General features: G+C 35.9%; 1 protein-coding gene across 1 annotated transcript in view; it reads left to right on the top strand.

Annotated features, from left to right (window-relative positions):
• Positions 1-18059, top strand: part of FAM227B (family with sequence similarity 227 member B) — a 277213-nt gene that overhangs the window by 37768 nt on the left and 221386 nt on the right. Inside the window, exons 7-8 of the mRNA XM_067746547.1 lie at positions 3946-4044; positions 17056-17157. Of these exons, the coding sequence (XP_067602648.1) occupies positions 3946-4044; positions 17056-17157 (201 nt within the window). The remainder of the gene's footprint in view (positions 1-3945; positions 4045-17055; positions 17158-18059) is intronic.

Raw genomic sequence — 18059 nt, 5'->3', positions numbered from 1 at the left:
GGATCCTCCCAGACCGGGGCACGAACCCGTGTCCCCTGCATCAGCAGGCGGACTCTCAACCACTGCACCACCAGGGAAGCCCCAACCAGTGACATTTTTAACACCCTAATCTCCAGAAGAGAATGTATTAGATTCTGTGTTACTGCCTCAGGACTCTGAGGTTGCCAGTGTGCATTGGCTTGGCATGTGACTGTAACAGGTGTTTCACTCCCCCTCTTCCTGCTCTATAGCTCAGGATATGTTAGCCTGCTCATTTTGATCCCAAAATAATTTATGAGAGCCCTTCCCCACACCCTACCTTTTGAACCTCCAAGTGTCTGGGGAATTTTTAAGAAATATCCCTACAGAGTAGCCAATTGATGAAAAACTGCAGGAATAGGAAGGTAACTAGATCATTGGACACCGATTGCCAGGGATAGGATGAGGGCTGAGTGGTTACTGGTATTGATTTCCCACCCACTTAAATATTAAGTGGTCACCTAAAAAGGTTTCTGTTTCCTGGGGACTTGAACAGTGCTCCTTGTACCTCCAGGCAGATTCCTCTCAAGACAGTTCTCTAAGATGGACTTGGCCCCTAGTAGGCCCTCTTCCCATCCCTCACCCCCAGCCTCCTTGTGGCTCTTTCTTTCTCGACACAAAATCCCTGTTTTCCCTCCTGCTATAGTATTCTACAGTCCTTCAGAAGGAGTATAATCAACCATTAAATTTGGATGAATCAGCTCCAGCCATTATTTTCTGCCCATTTTTCCCTCTCTTCAAGGTGAAAGAGAGTGTATCACTTTAGTGTTCCATCTTCAAGACACAGTATTCCAAGAAATAAGCTGATTAACCTGACTTGGGTCTCCTGTTTGCCCCTCAGTTAGGGAACCACAGAGCACCTCAGTTGAAAACTCCACCTAAAATGATTCAGTAATGACACTCTCTCTTATTTTCCATGCTAATACAGATGCTTTTCAATTCTCTTTTATGTTTTATGGGATTTGGGTGAGAGGGAAGGCTTAGTTTGCCGTCTTGATCACCTGATACAATTTTTTTTTTGAGAAAAACAATAGATGGTAATTGTTATGCCTGGATCATGAGCTTATTTGTGACTTTCTCTGACTATATTTTCCAAAGTTTCCTCAGGGAAAAGGTTTTATTGTAAAAAGAAATTAATACAAATTATTGTTAAAATCATCTTATAAATGTTCTAGACAATATAATCTTTTTAACTCTCACATTCTGTGTTCTAAAATGGGACTGTGTTTTAACTCTGGGTGCATGTACATCACAGTCACATAAACAAGGCACGGAAGTACAGCTATGATAAACATTTCATATGGTTAACTTGGAGGACGCTGTCATTTTTGAAAGAAGTAGGAAAGTGAGGAGTGTAAGTAGGTATGGGTTTGGGGGAAGGGGTGCACAGGATATGACAAGCAGCTGGGTGTAGGATATTTTGAGTTTGTGTACCAGTGGTATATCTAGGTATAGATAACCAGTGTTTTATTTGTTAATACCCCTCCCTGATTTCAGTAAAGAATTTAAATTGGCTTGCTAGATCATGCACAGTGCAGTGGCATTGAGATAGATGATGACATTAAAGTGAAGAGAAAATAAGCTTAGGAAAATAATATCAGAGGGAAGGTTATTTCATAGAAATGCTTATTATAACATCTGAAACTTGGAAAAAGAAGGTTAAAGGGTTACTGTTACATGCTTGAAGGTGAGGGAATCCATGGAATTGACTGGATTCACGTAACCCCATCCAAATACATTCCTGAACATACAGTCATAGATTAAGTTTCTTGATAAAGTATAAATTATCCCCTTTACCACCCAGAATGGACCCTTGGCTACAGATGATGCTCAGTAAAAATTTTATTGAATTGAGTGAAAAGCGGCCTATATTTTAAGAAAGCTGAGCCACAAAGATACAGATATACACAAACAGAAATCAAGAGATCATTAGAAGTAGTTTTATCCAACCTAGAATCTATATTAGGAGAATAAATTCCAAGTCAGATAATGTATAGGTTTTAAGGTATGTTTACATTTGTTTGAATCAAAAAAGTATCACAAAAGGGTAGAGGGTGATGGAGGAAAGTACCATTTAACTTTTTAAGTCGGGTTTGGGGTTTTTTGGCTGATTTCTGTTTTTGGTTGTTTTGACTAAATATTGATATATTTTAAGGAATCTGGAATTTTCCTGAAAAAGAAAGTTAGTGATACTAAACATAACCAAAGCTTAGAATAGAAGCAATCATGCAGTTAGTTTACACTAAAAAGCATGTTTGCTTGAAATTTGCAAATAATTTCAACAAAAAATATTCAGATTTTCTCCTGTATTTTAAGAAGGGGGAAGGGTAAGCTGTGACAAAGTGAGAGAGTGGCATGGACATATATACACTACCAAATGTAAAATAGATAGCTAGTGGGAAGCAGCCGCATAGCACAGGGAGATCAGCTCGGTGCTTTGTGACCACCTAGAGGAGTGGGATAGGGAGGGTGGGAGGGAGGGAGACGCAAGAGGGAAGAGATATGGGAACATATGTATATGTATAACTGATTCACTTTGTTATAAAGCAGAAATTAACACACCATTCTAAAGCAATTATACCCCAATAAAGATGTTAAAAAAAAAGTGCTAAATAAGTTGAAGCTGTTACCAATGTATATACTATAGTTAGTGGCCTATGAAGGAGAAGTGCTCCCACAGTATGCATGATAGATAATCTCCTTGGTATAAACGTTTGCACGGTATCCTTTTTGTAGACTTGTACTTGAGGAACAGAAATTCATACCTATGGATTTCATTAAAAGAATTCTTGAACTCTACTGAGTCTGGCCTTACAAACTTTTAGTGAATAAAATAAAATGACTATTGAAGGTACCTATTTAAACCAAGACTTATAGTCTCTAGTAGTCATGGTGAATTAACTTTATGTGCCAATTTTGATGAATTGCTTAGAGTGAACACTATCTTTAGGGTCTAGACTTATGATGGGGCCCATTGGGTTACAATCCCATGATTGCTGATACCTGTCTTCAGCATAAAAGGGAAATTGTTAACATGTGTCTTGGAGTTTTGCTATTCCTCTTCTAGTCTACACTGTCGTTTCAGTGACTACTAATCAAATGTGATTATTGAGAATATGAAATATGCCTGGTGTGACTCAGCTGAATTTTTTTTTAATTGAAGTATGGTTGTTTTACAGTTGTCTTAGTTTCTGATGTATAGCAAAGTGATTCAGTTATACATACATATGTATATATGTTCTTTTTAAGGTTCTTTTCCATTATAGGTTATCACAGTGTATTGAATATAGTTCCCTATGCTATACAGTAGGACCTTGTTGTTTACCTATTCTACATATAGTAGAGTGTATCTGTTAATCCCAAACTCATAATTTATCCCTCTCCCCTACTTTCCCCTTTGGTAACCATAGTTTGTTTTCTATGTCTGTGATCAGCTGAATTTTTAAATTTTATTTATTTTAATTATATATAAATTTTAAAATTAATACTTGATTCAGTTATTGAACAACTTTCAATTATGGTTGAAACAAAATTACAACCATATAGTTTACAAAATCTAATTGCGATCTAGTATTTATGATGAAAATTTATGTTCAAATTGAGATGTGCTATAAGTATAAAATATACACTATATTTCAAAGACCCAGTACCCAAAAGAATGTAAAATATTTCATTAATAATTTAATAACAATTATGTATTAAAATATATTTTAAATACATTTGGTTAAACAAATTGTCACTAAAATTTCACCTTTTACTTTTACTTTTTTAAAATGTCTATTAGAAAATATATATATGGCTCACATTAAATTTCTATTAAGCAGTGGTAGTTTATAACTATTAAATACACACTCTTTATAAAGCCTATTTACAGTAACATGTCTTATAATATTATTAATTTGATCTCCATGTGTCTTTTTTCCATAGGGAAAAATTTTTAAAATCTGGAAGACTCATTTCCTCTCAGAAGCCTCTGTTGCTCTTTTGCATGATTCCTTTTGGTGGTGGTTTCTCCATAAATTTAAGGTATAATGGTATTTTTTAAACTTCTTTTTTTTAAAGTTGATTTGCAGCATAATTAATTTTTCAGTAGAGGTAGCACTGGTACAAAAAATGTTTTCCGATCCTGTCACAGAACTTGTTTTTTTAGTATTCTGCACATGTTAGAAACCCTGTTTGAAATCTAGAGTTCTTTCAGAGAAGTTAAAACCTTAATATGGATTTCAAAGATCCAGAGTCTTTATTAATCAGAAAAAGATTAGTGAAATCAAACACTGTACTGAGTAATAAAGTTGTAGCTTTACTCAATACTGTAACGTGCTGATGAACGCGAAACAGAATATCCACTGCAAATCAGTGACATTGAGGGAGGTTTCACTTAGAAAACACTCTACAGTATCAGATGGGGTGAGGGTCCTCACTTGATTCAGAAAGATAAAAACTCTGCTTAGGATTAAAAAGGGAAAGACGTGGGTATCTGGGAAGCAATAAGAGAATGGAAATAAGCAGTACCCGAGTCTTACATTAGAGAATACGTGAACCTGGAAAAAGTGGTGAATACCAATGACTGCCATGTGGCCTCTGGATCTAGAAGGATGGAAAGTAGGGTAACGCAGGGGATCGCGGTCTAAGCATTAAGAAGGTGTGCTACCCCATCAGGGGAGCCTGATAACAGACTCAGTTCTTCACCTCCCCACCTCAAATTACCCAAAGAAAACTGCTAATGGATTCTTTCATACCATGAAGGAATGGGTGTTACTAATTTTACATACAAGCCATTTACATAGAGCTTCATGTTAGAATAATTAATGTAATTCTAGGTAAGATTATCTGTACTATGTTTCTATTATTGTTAGGAGTTGAATGAGGGATAGGAAGCGGTGTATCAGTTCTACAAAGGTAATTACATAGGGAAATTTTTGCAATCAGAGTTTTATTACCTTAAATTTCTTTCCCTAGATGTGAATCCCAAATTTATGTTTTTCCATGATAGAACATGAGAAGAAACATTACTTTCCCACTTAAATCTGTTAGGATTATGTATAGCAAGTTTTTGAAGGAAACATAATCTAGCAATGTTTCTAGTAACTTTGTCAAGCCATATAATATTATTTTGAAGAAACAGATTTGACCCGAAGATATTAATGACCCACTACATATATAGGATTATCCTTAGAATAAACAAGGATTAGAAATCTTTTTATCTTTAAGCAAGCTATTCTCTAGAAACTACTGGCTTCCTAAAATTAAAATGCAGTTATTAAGTAATAATGTTTTTGACATCTTTATTGGAGTATAATTACTTTACAATGTTGTGTCAGTTACTGCAGTATAACAAAGTGAATCAGATATACGCATACATATATCCCTATATCCCCTCCCTCTTGCATCTCCCTACCACCCTCCATATTCCACACCTCTAGGTCGTCACAGAGCCCTGAGCTGATCTCCCTGTGCTATGCAGCTGCTTCCCACTAGCTATCTATTTTACATTTGGTAGTGTATATGTGTCGATGGTACTCTCTCACTTTGTCCCAGCTTACTCTTCCCCCTCTCCATGTCCTCAAGTCCATTCTCTACGTCTGTGTCTTTATTCCTTTCCTACCCCTAGGTTCATTGGAACCATTTTTTTTAGATTCCGTATATATGTGTTAGCATATAGTATTTAGTTTTCTGACTTACTTCACTCTGTATGACAGACTCTAGGTCCATCTACCTCACTACAAATAACTCAATTTCGTTTCTTTTTATGGCTGAGTAGTATCCCATTGTATATATGTGCCACATCTTCTTTATCCATTCATTTGTCGATGGACACTTAGGTTGCTTCCACGTCCAGGTTATAGTAAATAGTGCTGCAATGAACATTGTGGTACATGACTCTTTTTGAATTACGGTTTTCTCAGGGTATATGCCCAGTAGTAGGATTGCTAGGTCATATGGTAGTTCTAGTTTTAGTCTTTTAAGGAAGCTCCATACTGTTCTCCATAGTGGCTGTATCAATCTACATTCCCACCAACAGTGCAAGAAGTTTCCCTTTTCTCCACACCCTCTGCAACATTTATTGTTTGTAGATTTTTTGAAGAAGGCCATTCTGACCAGTGTGAGGTGATACCTCATTTTAGTTTTGATTTTCATTTCACTAATGATTAGTGATGGTGAGCATCCTTTCATGTGTTTGTTGGCAATCTGTATATCTTCTTTGGAGAAATGTCTATTTAGGTCTTCTGCCCATTTTTGGATTGGGTTGTTTGTTTTTTTGATATTGAGTTGTATGAGCTGCTTGTATATTTTGGAGATTAATCCTTTGTCAGTTGCTTCATTTGCAAATATCTTCTCCCATTCTGAGGGTTGTCTTTTGGTCTTGTTTATGGTTTCCTTTGCTGTGCAAAAGCTTTGAAGTTTCATTAGGTCCCATTTGTTTATTTTTGTTTTTGTTTCCATTTCTCTAGGAGGTGGGTCAAAAAGGATTTTGCTGTGATTTATGTCATAGAGTGTTCTGCCTATGTTTTCCTCTAAGAGTTTGATAGTGTCTGGCCTTAAATTTTGGTCTGTAATCCATTTTGAGTTTATTTTTTGTATGGTGTTAGGGAGTGTTCTACTTTCATTCTTTAACATGTAGCTGTCCAGTTTTCCCAGCACCACTTATTGAAGAGGCTGTCTTTTCTCCATTGTATAATCCTGCCTCCTTTATCAAAGATACGGTATGTGCAAGGGTTTATTTCTGGATTTTTATTTCTGGTTTATTTCTGGATTTTCTATCCTGTTCCATTGATCTATATTTCTGTTTTTGTGCCAGTACCATACTGTCTTGATTTGTGCCAGTAGCTTTGTAGTATAGTCTGAAGTCAGGGAACCTGATTCCTCCAGCTCCGTTTTCCTTTGTCAAGATTGCTTTGGCTATTTGGGGTATTTTGTTTTTCCATACAAATTGTGAAATTTTTTTTTCTAGTTCTGTGAAAAATGCCACAGGTAGTTTGAAAGGGATTGCATTGAATCTGTAGATTGCTTTGGGTAGTATCGTTATTTTCACAATGTTGATTCTTCCAATCCAAGAACATGGTATATCTCTCCATCTGTTTGTATCATCTTTAATTTCTTCCATCAGTGTCTTATAGTTTTCTGGATACAGGTCTTTTGTCTCCTTTGCTAGGTTTATTCCTAGGTGTTTTATTCTTTTTGTTGCAGTGGTAAATGGGAGTGTTTCCTTAATTTCTCTTTCAGATTTTTTATCATTAGTGTGTAGGAATGCAAGAGATTTCTGTGCATTAAGTTTGTATCCAGCTACTCTACCAAATTCATTGATTAGCTCTAGTAGTTTTCTGGTAGCATCTTTAGGATACTCTATTTATAGTATCATGTCATCTGCAAACATTGACAGTTTTACTTCTTCTTTTACGATTTGGATTCCTTTTATTTCTTTTTCTTCTCTGATTGGCTAAAACTTCCAAAACTATGTTGAATAATAGAGGTGAGAATGGGAAACCTTGTCTTGTTCCTGATATTAGAGGACATGGTTTCAGTTTTTCACTGTTGAGAGTGATGTTGGCTGTGGATTTGTCATATATGGCCTTTATTATGTTGAGGTAGGTTCCCTCTGTGCCTACTTTGTGGGTGGTTTTTTTTTGTATTAGAAATGGGTGTTGAATTTTGTTGAAAGCTCTTTCTTCATCTATTGAGATGATCATATGGCTTTTATCCTTCAATTTGTTAATATGGTGTATCACACTCATTGTTTTGCCTATATTGAAGAATCCTTGCATTCCTGGGATAAACCCTGCTTGATCATGGTGTATGATCCTTTTAATGTGCTTTTGGATTCGGTTTCCTAGTATTTTGTTGAGGATTTTTGCATCAGTGTTCATCAGTGATATTGGCCTGTAGTCTTCTTTTTTTGTGATATCTTTGTCTGGTTTTGGTATCAGGGTGATGGTGGCCTCATAGAATGAGTTTGGGAGTGTTCCTCCCTCTGCTATATTTTGGAAGAGTTTGAGAAGGGATAGGTGTTAGCTCTTCTCTAAACGTTTGCTAGAAATCCCCTGTGAAACCATCTGGTCCTTGTCTTTTGTTGGAAGATTTTTAATCACAGTTTCACTTTCAGTGCTTGTGATTGGTCCGTTTATGTATTCTGTTTCTTCCTGGTTCAGTCTCAGAAGGTTGTACTTTTCTAAGAATTTGTCCATTTCTTCCAGGTTGTCCATTTTGTTGGCATATATTTGTTTGTAGTAATCTCTCATGATCCTTTGTATTTCCGCAGTGTCAGTTGTTACTTCTCCTTTTTCATTTCTAATTCTGTTGATTTGAGTCTTCTCCCTTTTTTCTTGATGAGTCTGGCTAATGGTTTATCAATTTTGTTTATCTTCTCAAAGAACCAGCTTTTAGTTTTATTGATCTTTGCTATCGTTTCCTTCATTTCTTTTTCATTTATTTCTGATCTGATCTTTATGATTTCTTTCCTTCTGCTAATTTTGTGGGGTTTTTTGTTCTTTCTCTATTGTTTTAGGTGTAAGGTTAAGTTGTTTATTAGAGATGTTTCTTGTTTCTTGAGGTAGGATTGTATTTCTATAAACTTCCTTCTTAGAACTGCTTTTGCTGCATCCAGTAGGTTTTGGATTGTCGTGTTTTCATTGTCATTTGTTTCTAGGTATTTTTTGGTTTCCTCTTTGATTTCTTCAGTGATCTCTTGGTTATTTAGTAGCACATTGTTTAGCCTCCATGTGTTTGTATTTTTTACAGATTTTTTACTGTAATTGATATCTAGTATCATGGCGTTGTGGTCGGAAAAGATACTTGATACGATTTCAATTTTCTTGAATTTACCAAGGCTTGATTTGTGACCCAAGATATGATCTATCCTGGAAAATATTCTATGAGCACTTGAGAATAAAGTGTATTCTGTTGTTTTTGGATGGAATGTCCTATAAATATCAATTAAGTCCGTCTTATCTAACGTGTCATTTAAAGCTTGTGTTTCCTTATTTATTTTCATTTTGGATGATCTGTCCATGGGTGAAAGTGGGCTGTTTAAGTCCCCTACTATGATTGTGTTACTATTTCCCCTTTTATGGCTGTTAGCATTTGCCTTATGTATTGAGGTGCTCCTATGTTGGGTGCATAAATGTTTACAATTGTTATGTCTTCTTTGTGGATCGATCCCTTGATCATTATGTAGTGTGTTTCTTTGTCTCTTGTAATAGTCTTTATTTTAAAGTCTATCTTGTCTGATATGAGAATTTCTACTCCAGCTTTCTTTTTATTTCTATTTGCATGGAATATCTTTTTCTATCCCCTCATTTTCAGTCTGTATGTGTCCCTAGGTCTGAAGTGGGTCTCTTGTAGACAGCAAATATAGAGGTCTTGTTTTTGTATCCATTCAGCCAGTCTATGTCTTTTGGTTGGAGCATTTAATCCATCTACATTTAAGGTAGTTATTGATATGTATGTTAGTATTACCAATTGTTTTGGGTTTGTTATTGTAGGTCTTTTCCTTCTCTTGTGTTTCCTGCCTAGAGAAGTTCCTTTAGCATTTCTTGTGAAGCTGGTTTGGTGGTGCTGAATTCTCTTAACTTTTACTTGTCTGTAAAGGTTTTAATTTCTCTGTCAAATCTGAATGAGATCTTTACTGGGTAGAGTAATCTTGGTTGTAGGTTTTTCCCTTTCATCCCTTTAAATATGTCCTGCCACTCCCTTCTGGCTTGCAGAATTTCTGATGAAAGATCAGCTGTTAACCTTATGTAGATTCCCTTGTATGTTATTAGTTGTTTTTCCCTTGCTGCTTTTAATAATTTTTCTTTGTATTTGATTTTTGATAGTTTGATTAACATGTCCTGGCATGTTTCTCCTTGGATTTATCCTGTATGGGACTCTGTGCGCCTCCTGTACTTGATTGAGTATTTCCTTTCCCATGTTAGGGAAGTTTTCAAATATAATCTCTTGAAATATTTTCTCAGACCCTTTCTTTTCTCTGCTTCTTCTGGAACCCCTATAATTTGAATGTTGGTGCATTTAATGCTGTCCCAGGAGTCTCTGAGACTGTCCTCAATTCTTTTCATTCTTTTTTCTCTATTCTGTCCCTGGCAGTTATTTCCACCATTTTATCGTCCAGCTCACTTATCTGTTCTTCTGCCTCAGTTATTCTGCTATTGATTCCTTCTAGAGTGTGTTTCTTTTCAATTATTATGTTGCTCATCACTGTTTGTTTGCTCTTTAGTTCTCCTAGTTCCTGTTAAATGTTTCTTGTATTTTCTCCATTCTGTTTCTGAGATTTTGGATCATCTTTATCATTACTCTGAATTCTTTTTCAGATAGGTTGCCTATTTCTCTTCATTTATTTGGTCTTGTAAGTTTTTACCTTGCTCCTTTGTCTGTAAGATAATTTTTTGTCATTTCCTTTTTTTTTCTTCTGTTGGGTGGGGCTGTATTCTTGTCTTACTGGTTGTTTGGCCTGTGGCGTCCAGCACTGGAGTTTGCAAGCAGTTGGATAGAGCCAGGTCTTGGTGCTGAGATGAGCACCTCCAGGAGGCCTCACTCCAATTAATATTCCCTGGGGTCTGAGGTTCTCTGTTATTCCAGCTTTTTGGACTCAGAGCTCCCATCACAGGAGGTCAGGCCTGACCTCCGGGCTGGGAACCAAAATTCTTCAAGCTGCATGGCGTGGCAAAAAAAAAAACAAAAGGAGCAGTACATATCAAAGAATAAACAAAATATATTAGGAAAAATAAAAATATATTTGAAACAACTGCAACATGGTAAAATAAAACGACAACAGAAAAAAAAAGTGGGGGAACAAGCCAAAAGGAGAGAACAATAACAGAGTATAAAGAATAAAATAAAATTAGAAAAATAAAAGATTTATTAGGAAAAATAAAAATATAAGTGAATCAACAAGGTAAAACAGAACCCCAATCTAAAAGGGGAAAAAAAAAACCTTGGCTATTGGGGCAGTGTTTAGGTGGGGGTGGAACTTAAGCCGGGGTGGGATTCTGTGTGTGGCAGGACTTAGGTGGGTGGGGGGTGACCTTTGAGTGTGTGGCAGGGCCTCTGCTTAGTACCTACACAGAAGGGGAGAGGCAGTACATGGAAAGGAGGACCTCTGGTGTGTGGAGTTCTGGAGTTTGGAGTTAGGGCCCTGAGTGAGGGTGTGTGGGTGGGGTTTAGGCCCAGCATTGGAGGGAGTCTCCAAGTGTAGTGGTAGGGCCTTGGGTGGGGGTGTAGGGGCGGGGCCTGGGCTCTGCACTGCAGGAGGGAGACTCCGAGGGCAGAGGATTAGGCTCAGGAGCCCATCAGGCTCCCTGGTGCCTAAGTAGACAGGGAAAGTGCCGGCCGCATTCCCTTCCATTCCTCTGCACCCCACCACCACTGTCTCCCCCAGGGTCTCCCCTGTCCCCGCTGGACCCCTAACCGTGGGTGAGTTCTGCTGGTTGTAGGAACTCCTCCTCCCCCAGCCACCCCTCAGGGGTGCTAGTGCTGGAGGTCCAGCCTTTACTTTTGCTCCCCCTTCCCTTCCTTCCACTCCCTCAGGACCCATGCACGGCTGGAGGGGGCCTCCATGTGCAGAGGATCAGACCTGGGATCTCAACAGGCTCCCAGGGGCCCTAGTGGGCAGGGGAATCCTGGCCATGCTCCCTTTTGATCCCCTGCCCTTCCAATGGTCCCCCAATTTACCCCTTCAGGCGTGGGATCCCTTCCCCTCCCCCAGCTGCCCTGCAGGGGCGCCAGTCCCATCCTGCCTCCACTTCTCCTCCCCCTTCGCTCCCCCCACACCCTACCTGGTCGCTGGGGGTTCCTCCTGTCCCCTTAGGTGTCCGTGGTCCCCCACCGGTGCCTGGTGGGTGCCCTAGTTGTGTGGAGATGCGAATTCCGCATCCTCCTAGTCCACCACCTTGACTCCAACCCCAGTAATAATTTTAAAATATTATAATTTAATAACATTTCCAGTATCAGTTAAGATTTCTGATGTGTTTTGAGGAACAATATATGATTCAGCTGGATGAGTGTTCTGCTAGTGTTGTAGGGAACTGAAGGGGTATCCAAGCCATATTGAAGCAACATTTCCATGATTTAACCAGAATAGCTCCTCTTTCATCTGTTCTGTTCATTACATTTCACCTATGGTTTTATTTCTAAGAGGATTCATTGTTAAATATAAATGTATTGAAGCCAGTGAACTAGTTAAATGGCATGACCTCTTAGTTTCCTAAATCCACCAAATAAGTGTGGTGCATGCCCATACATTTTTACCAGCATTGTGTGGGAATATCTGTTTTGGTAGGTTAGCTCCTATTTCAAGCTGTACTACATTTTCAGGTGAGTACAAAACACATAAATTCTATCTATTTTTTGGATCTACTTTATGAATAATAAACAATAATGACTTTATAACTGGAATAGAACCCTGAGCCACTTGTACAATTTAATTACCAACAGCATAATATGAAAAAATATATATATAATCATACTCTAGAATATAGCATGGTTCAGTATGCTGGCTCTAAAACTTATTTCAGTAGTTGTTAGGTGACTAATATAAAAGCAGATTTCCTTTATTGCCTATGATGTAGTGGTAGCTTGATCTAGTAGAAAAAGTGCTGCACTGGAATCCAGGAAATTAAATTTTTAAATCTGGCTTTCCCAGTAGTTAGTGTGAGACTTTGGGCTAGTCAGAAAATCACTCTGAGCTTCAGTTATGTCATCTCTCTAAAACAAAATAAAACAAAACAAACAAAAAACAGGTAAAAATAACATATACTTTCTTTTTTCCTAGAGTTGTTGTGTGTTCTAAAAGTGACATGAATAAGATCCCTAGTAAACTGTGGAAATACTATATAAATGTAATATGAGATTCAATATAGTAGAATTAAGATCTGGCCTTCAAAAACAAATTTATCCACTTAGAAAATGATGTCACTTTGAATAGTTACTTACCTCTCTAAGTCTTTCATGAAATTTTTAAAATTACCTACTTTATCTGTTTATTGGGAGTTATATTAGAAAATGCATGTAAAGTTGTTTACATGGAAGTAGGTATATGGTAAGTGTTCAGTGGTTACATCTATCATTATTATTTATTATTATATTGTTAGTGAGAATGCAGTGTTCCAAAAATTGCTGGCCAACGTGTTGGCTAATGATAAAAATTTCCTTGATGGTGTTTAACTAGAAGAATTACAGTAATGATATACCCTTAATGTTTTCAAAATTGTCCTTGGAACATTGGCTCCCAAAAAGATTCAGGAGGCTGGAAAGTACATCAATTCCACTCATAAAATAACGAAGACAAGCCATATATAACCCACAAAAATCACAACTTTTTTGAACTCATTATACAGGGTAGCCTTCAAAGCAAAGAATATTACCGGGGAAAAAGAAAGTAATTGTATAATTATAAAGTAGTCAATACATCAATATGACATAACAATCATAAATATTTATGTACCTAATTAAAGTGCTTTGAAGCACATTTAATGAAAAAATTTTAATACGTAAAGAAGCAATAGACAAATCTATAAGTATAGTTAGGTATTTCAACACCTTATATTCAATAATTGGTCATATGTGCAGAAAACCAGTTAATGATATAGAGTGATGTAGATGAGTTGAGCAATACTGTTAACCAACTTTATGGATCTAATTGATATTTATTAAACATTCCTCATAACAACAGCAGAATACACATTTTTCTCATGTACCCATTAAACTTTTACCAACTATATTCTGGGCTAGGAAAACATCCTAATGAAATGAAAATAATTCAAATCATACAAAGTATGTTTTTAGACCAAAATGGAATTATATTATAAATGAATAACAGAAAGCTACCTGGAAAATCTTCAAATATTTGATAACTAAATAACACACTTCTCAGGAGCTGTGGGTCGAACCAGAAATCAGTAGGGAAATTGAAAAGTATTTTGAACTTGATGAAAATGAAAATACAGATTAAAATTTGTGGAATGGACCTCAAGCAGTATTTGGAAATTTAAAGCATTAAGATGTCTAGATTTGAAATAAGGAAAGTTCTCAAAAACCATGACCTCAACTTCTACTGTAGGAAACTAGACAAAGAAAAAGAAATGAAAACCAAAGTATGCAGAAGAAAGGAAATAATAAAGATCAGAGAGGAAACCAATAAAAGGAAAAACTGAAAAACAGAAGGAATTAGAGAAAATGAATTCAAAAGGTGGGTCTTCAAGATTTCTAAAAACAAGGCAATGCAGGAAGAATTTGAAGCCTCTGTTTCACTGAGAGTAGCCGTAGCAAAAACAAAACCCAAATGGAGCTTAACATTTTACTTAATTGACTCAGACCCTAAAGGCTAACAAGAGAAGAGACGTACCTATTCCCAAGCATAACTACTTTATACCTCAGGTTTTACTGTCCTATTGAAGATGTCCATCTCTCAAACAAAAATTGCAAGACACATAGAGAAGGAATGGAATTGCTGCATTGTTGGGTATGAAGATATTCAACTTCACAAGGTAGTGCCAAGTTGTTTCCAAACTGGATGTACAAATTATTCTCACATTGTTGATGTATAAGAGTTCTTAAACAACCAATGATTCAAAGAATAAATCACAGGGGAAATTAGAAAATAACTTGAAACAAATGAAAGCAAAAAACACAGTGTACCAAAACTCATAGGATAAAGCAAAAGCATTGCTAAATGACAAATTTAAAGTTTTAAACAAATCAAAAAGCAATATTATCAACAACCTAACTTTACATATTAAGGAACTAGAAAAAGAACAACAAAGAAGGAAGGAATTAATAAAGATTAGAGTGGAGATAAATAAAATAGAGAATTGGTAAACAGTAGAGAAAATCAGTAAAACCAAAAGTTAATTCTTTGAGATCAACAAAATTGACAAACCAGTAGCTAGACTAAGAAAAAAAGTGAGGACTTCCCTGTCAGTCCAGTGGTTAAGACTCCATGCTTCCACTGCAGGGGGCATGGGTTCGATCCCTCGTTGGGGAACTAAGATCTCATATAAGAGCTCATATGCCTTTCAGCGTAGCCCAAAAAAAAAAAAAAAGCACTCAAATTACCAAAGTCAGAAATGAAAGTGGAAACATTACTATTGGCAAAGAAATAACAAGGATTATTAGAGTACTGTGAACAAACATATAACAACAAATTGGATAGCCTGTATAAAATGGACAAATTCCTAGAAACATATAATTTTCCAAGACTGAATAATGAAGAAATAGACAATCTGAATAGACCTATAACTAGTAAGGAGATTCAATCAGGTTTCCGTAATCAGAAACCTCCCAACAAAGAAAAGTCCTGGACTAGATGACTTCACTGATGAATTCTGCCAACATTTAAAGAAGAATTAACACCAGTCCTTCTCTAACTCTCCCAAAAAATTGAAGAGAGGGGAATACTTTCTAGCTCATTTTATGAAAGCAGCATTACCCTGATACCAAAGCCAAAGATATTACAACAAAAAAAGTGTCTACAGACCAATATCCTGTTTGACGGATATTGATGCAAAAATCTTCAACAAAATACTAGCAAACTGAATTCAGTATATTAAAAGGGTTATACAATCTGACCAATGAAATTTATTCCTGGAATGTAAGTATGATTTAACATATGTTAAATAGCTAGATCTAATGAACATATCAGTAACCTGAATATCCAAAAGCTGTAGGATACGTTTTCTTTTCAAACATACCAAAACATGTATAAAAATTCGCTGTACCATTTTGCTACTCAGTTTCCTGTGGAGGTATATATGGTGTGGACATTAGGTTGAATTGTCTTAGTCAAAGACATGTTCTACAACTTTCTGTTTGGGTATTTCATCACACATGTTAAGTGTAGATCATGTAACTGAAACATGCCAACTTTCTCTACTAGTAAATTATATATTATCTCATTTAATTGTCACACAACCCTAAGTCTTAGAACCACTGCCCATTATATAAATGATCAAGAATTATTAACATTATCATTATTATTTCTGCTACCATCTCCTTCCATAAACTTATTACACAAGCATGAAAGCTGTTTTGGGAGTTAGGAGACCTAGATTCTAGTCTGGCTTTCAGTTACTTAACTGTGTATAACCTTAAATAATTCTCTTAATCTTTCTGAGCATCAATGCAGTCACTAAAATAGAGGGGCTTAACCTAGGTGATATCTAACTTCCATTTTAGGTCTAAGATTCTATGCATTTATGAATCCCAGCTCATATGGCATGCTAATTTCATAGAAAACTACCACTAAATTTGATCATTTTTTATGTTTATTACCAAAATCTATTAATGCCAGCTTATGCTTCTACTGTTGACATCATAAATGAATTTGGACTCTAATTCATCTTTATTGCTTTATTTAATTCATGGATTTGTACTTTAATTTATCTCTTCATTGCTTAATAGAGCAAGAATTCAAGGTGCTACCTTAGGACTTTAATATTGACATTATTATTATCTACAGATTTCTTCCTTCTTATGACATTCTACTTACTTTCTTTTTAGTATAGTTCTCATGTCACAATTTTACTAGTTCTGGCTATGACTGTCTCATTCCAGTAATTGCTTTGATTTTATACTGAGTTACTGATTATGAAAAATTTGGAATGGTTATAGAATAATAGCAGGCAACTATGTCATTGATTGCCTTGTGCATGCCAACTACTATTCAAGAACCTTCATTAATTCATCAAATGTTGGTGTGCTTTCAGTGTGCCAGGCACCATGCTGAGGGCTTGAAATACAAAGTCAAACAAAATATAATCCTTGTCCCTATTTAATTTTAAGATAATACTTTAAGGTATGTGTATATTATCTGTATTTGGCAGATAAGGAAACTAGGACTTAATTAACTTGCCTGGGATAGTGCTGCTAATGAATAATGGAGCCAGCATTCAAATTCAGGTCTGCATGATGCCAAAAACCCATGCTCATCCCGCTATAGCAACTGATCTGCCCTTTAAGAAGATAGAGTTACTGACATTATGTAAACAGATTCTAATTTTAAATTGTAACATTAATGCTTTTAATTCCATGTGTGTTTTATTTTTTAAGCCTGACAGAGAAAGTCAAGATTCCTTGTTTGATAGAATTTCAGAAAGTTATGTGTCACTTTTCATGAGCATACCTCTAAGTCGAAAGGATGCATTCTTTCAGGTAAATATAGAAATTAATTATGCTAATTATTTTTATAGCAAGTGAAATATAAAAATAGTTATTTTATTTAAACACATATGAGAACATATTTTGTTACTTTGCAAGCAAAATTACCTAAAGTAGAGTAAATAATGATAATATTTTAAAAGTCATGCCCCTCCACCCCAGAATATTATATTCTACTGACTAAAAGCCTTACAGAATCTCCTCAGTGTGGTATATGTATTTGTTTGCATATTAATAATTTGAAAACTATTGACTTGTTCTGTGTATAGTCTTGGTATTTTACTTACAAAATTATCATTTTACTTTATAAAGTATCTTGATCTAAGAGGACTTAACTTCTTGTGTTATGCCTAAGTACTAAGCACCTGTTACAGTAAGGAACAATGGACAAATTTATGAATCAAATGTTTTACTATGTCTGTTATAGTAAAATAATTTGGTTAAAATAATTTATGTTCTTGAGTAGTGTGAAATGAAGACATGTAGGAATTTCATGGAGTGTTTTAAAATGTAAACATCTAGCGTTTCAAAGCAGAAGCCACATTTAAATACTTTGTTGTACAGACATCTGTAATTCAGAAATACAGAAGTATTTTTGAGTCAGTCAATGTTTTCATGGGTAAAACCTAAAATAAAAATAAATGTCCTTCATGATGAAAACATAAACTTAAATTGCCAAATATTTATGCTCAATCTTGATCTATCTCACAAACATATACATACAGTATCGTAGAAGGAAATCAGTAGTGGACTGGGCATAAGGGACTTGGCTTCACATCTGGAATCTGCTCGTAATTACCCAGGTGATCTTCGCAAGACATTCAGTCTCTCAGTTCCACAGCTGGTTGTCCATCAGATGAAGAGGTTGATCCATGATTCATAAATTGTTTATAGAA

The sequence above is a fragment of the Pseudorca crassidens genome, chromosome 1 (assembly GCF_039906515.1).
Source record: "Pseudorca crassidens isolate mPseCra1 chromosome 1, mPseCra1.hap1, whole genome shotgun sequence".
Taxonomy (NCBI): domain Eukaryota; kingdom Metazoa; phylum Chordata; class Mammalia; order Artiodactyla; family Delphinidae; genus Pseudorca; species Pseudorca crassidens.
This window is presented reverse-complemented; position numbering and strand designations above follow the sequence as displayed.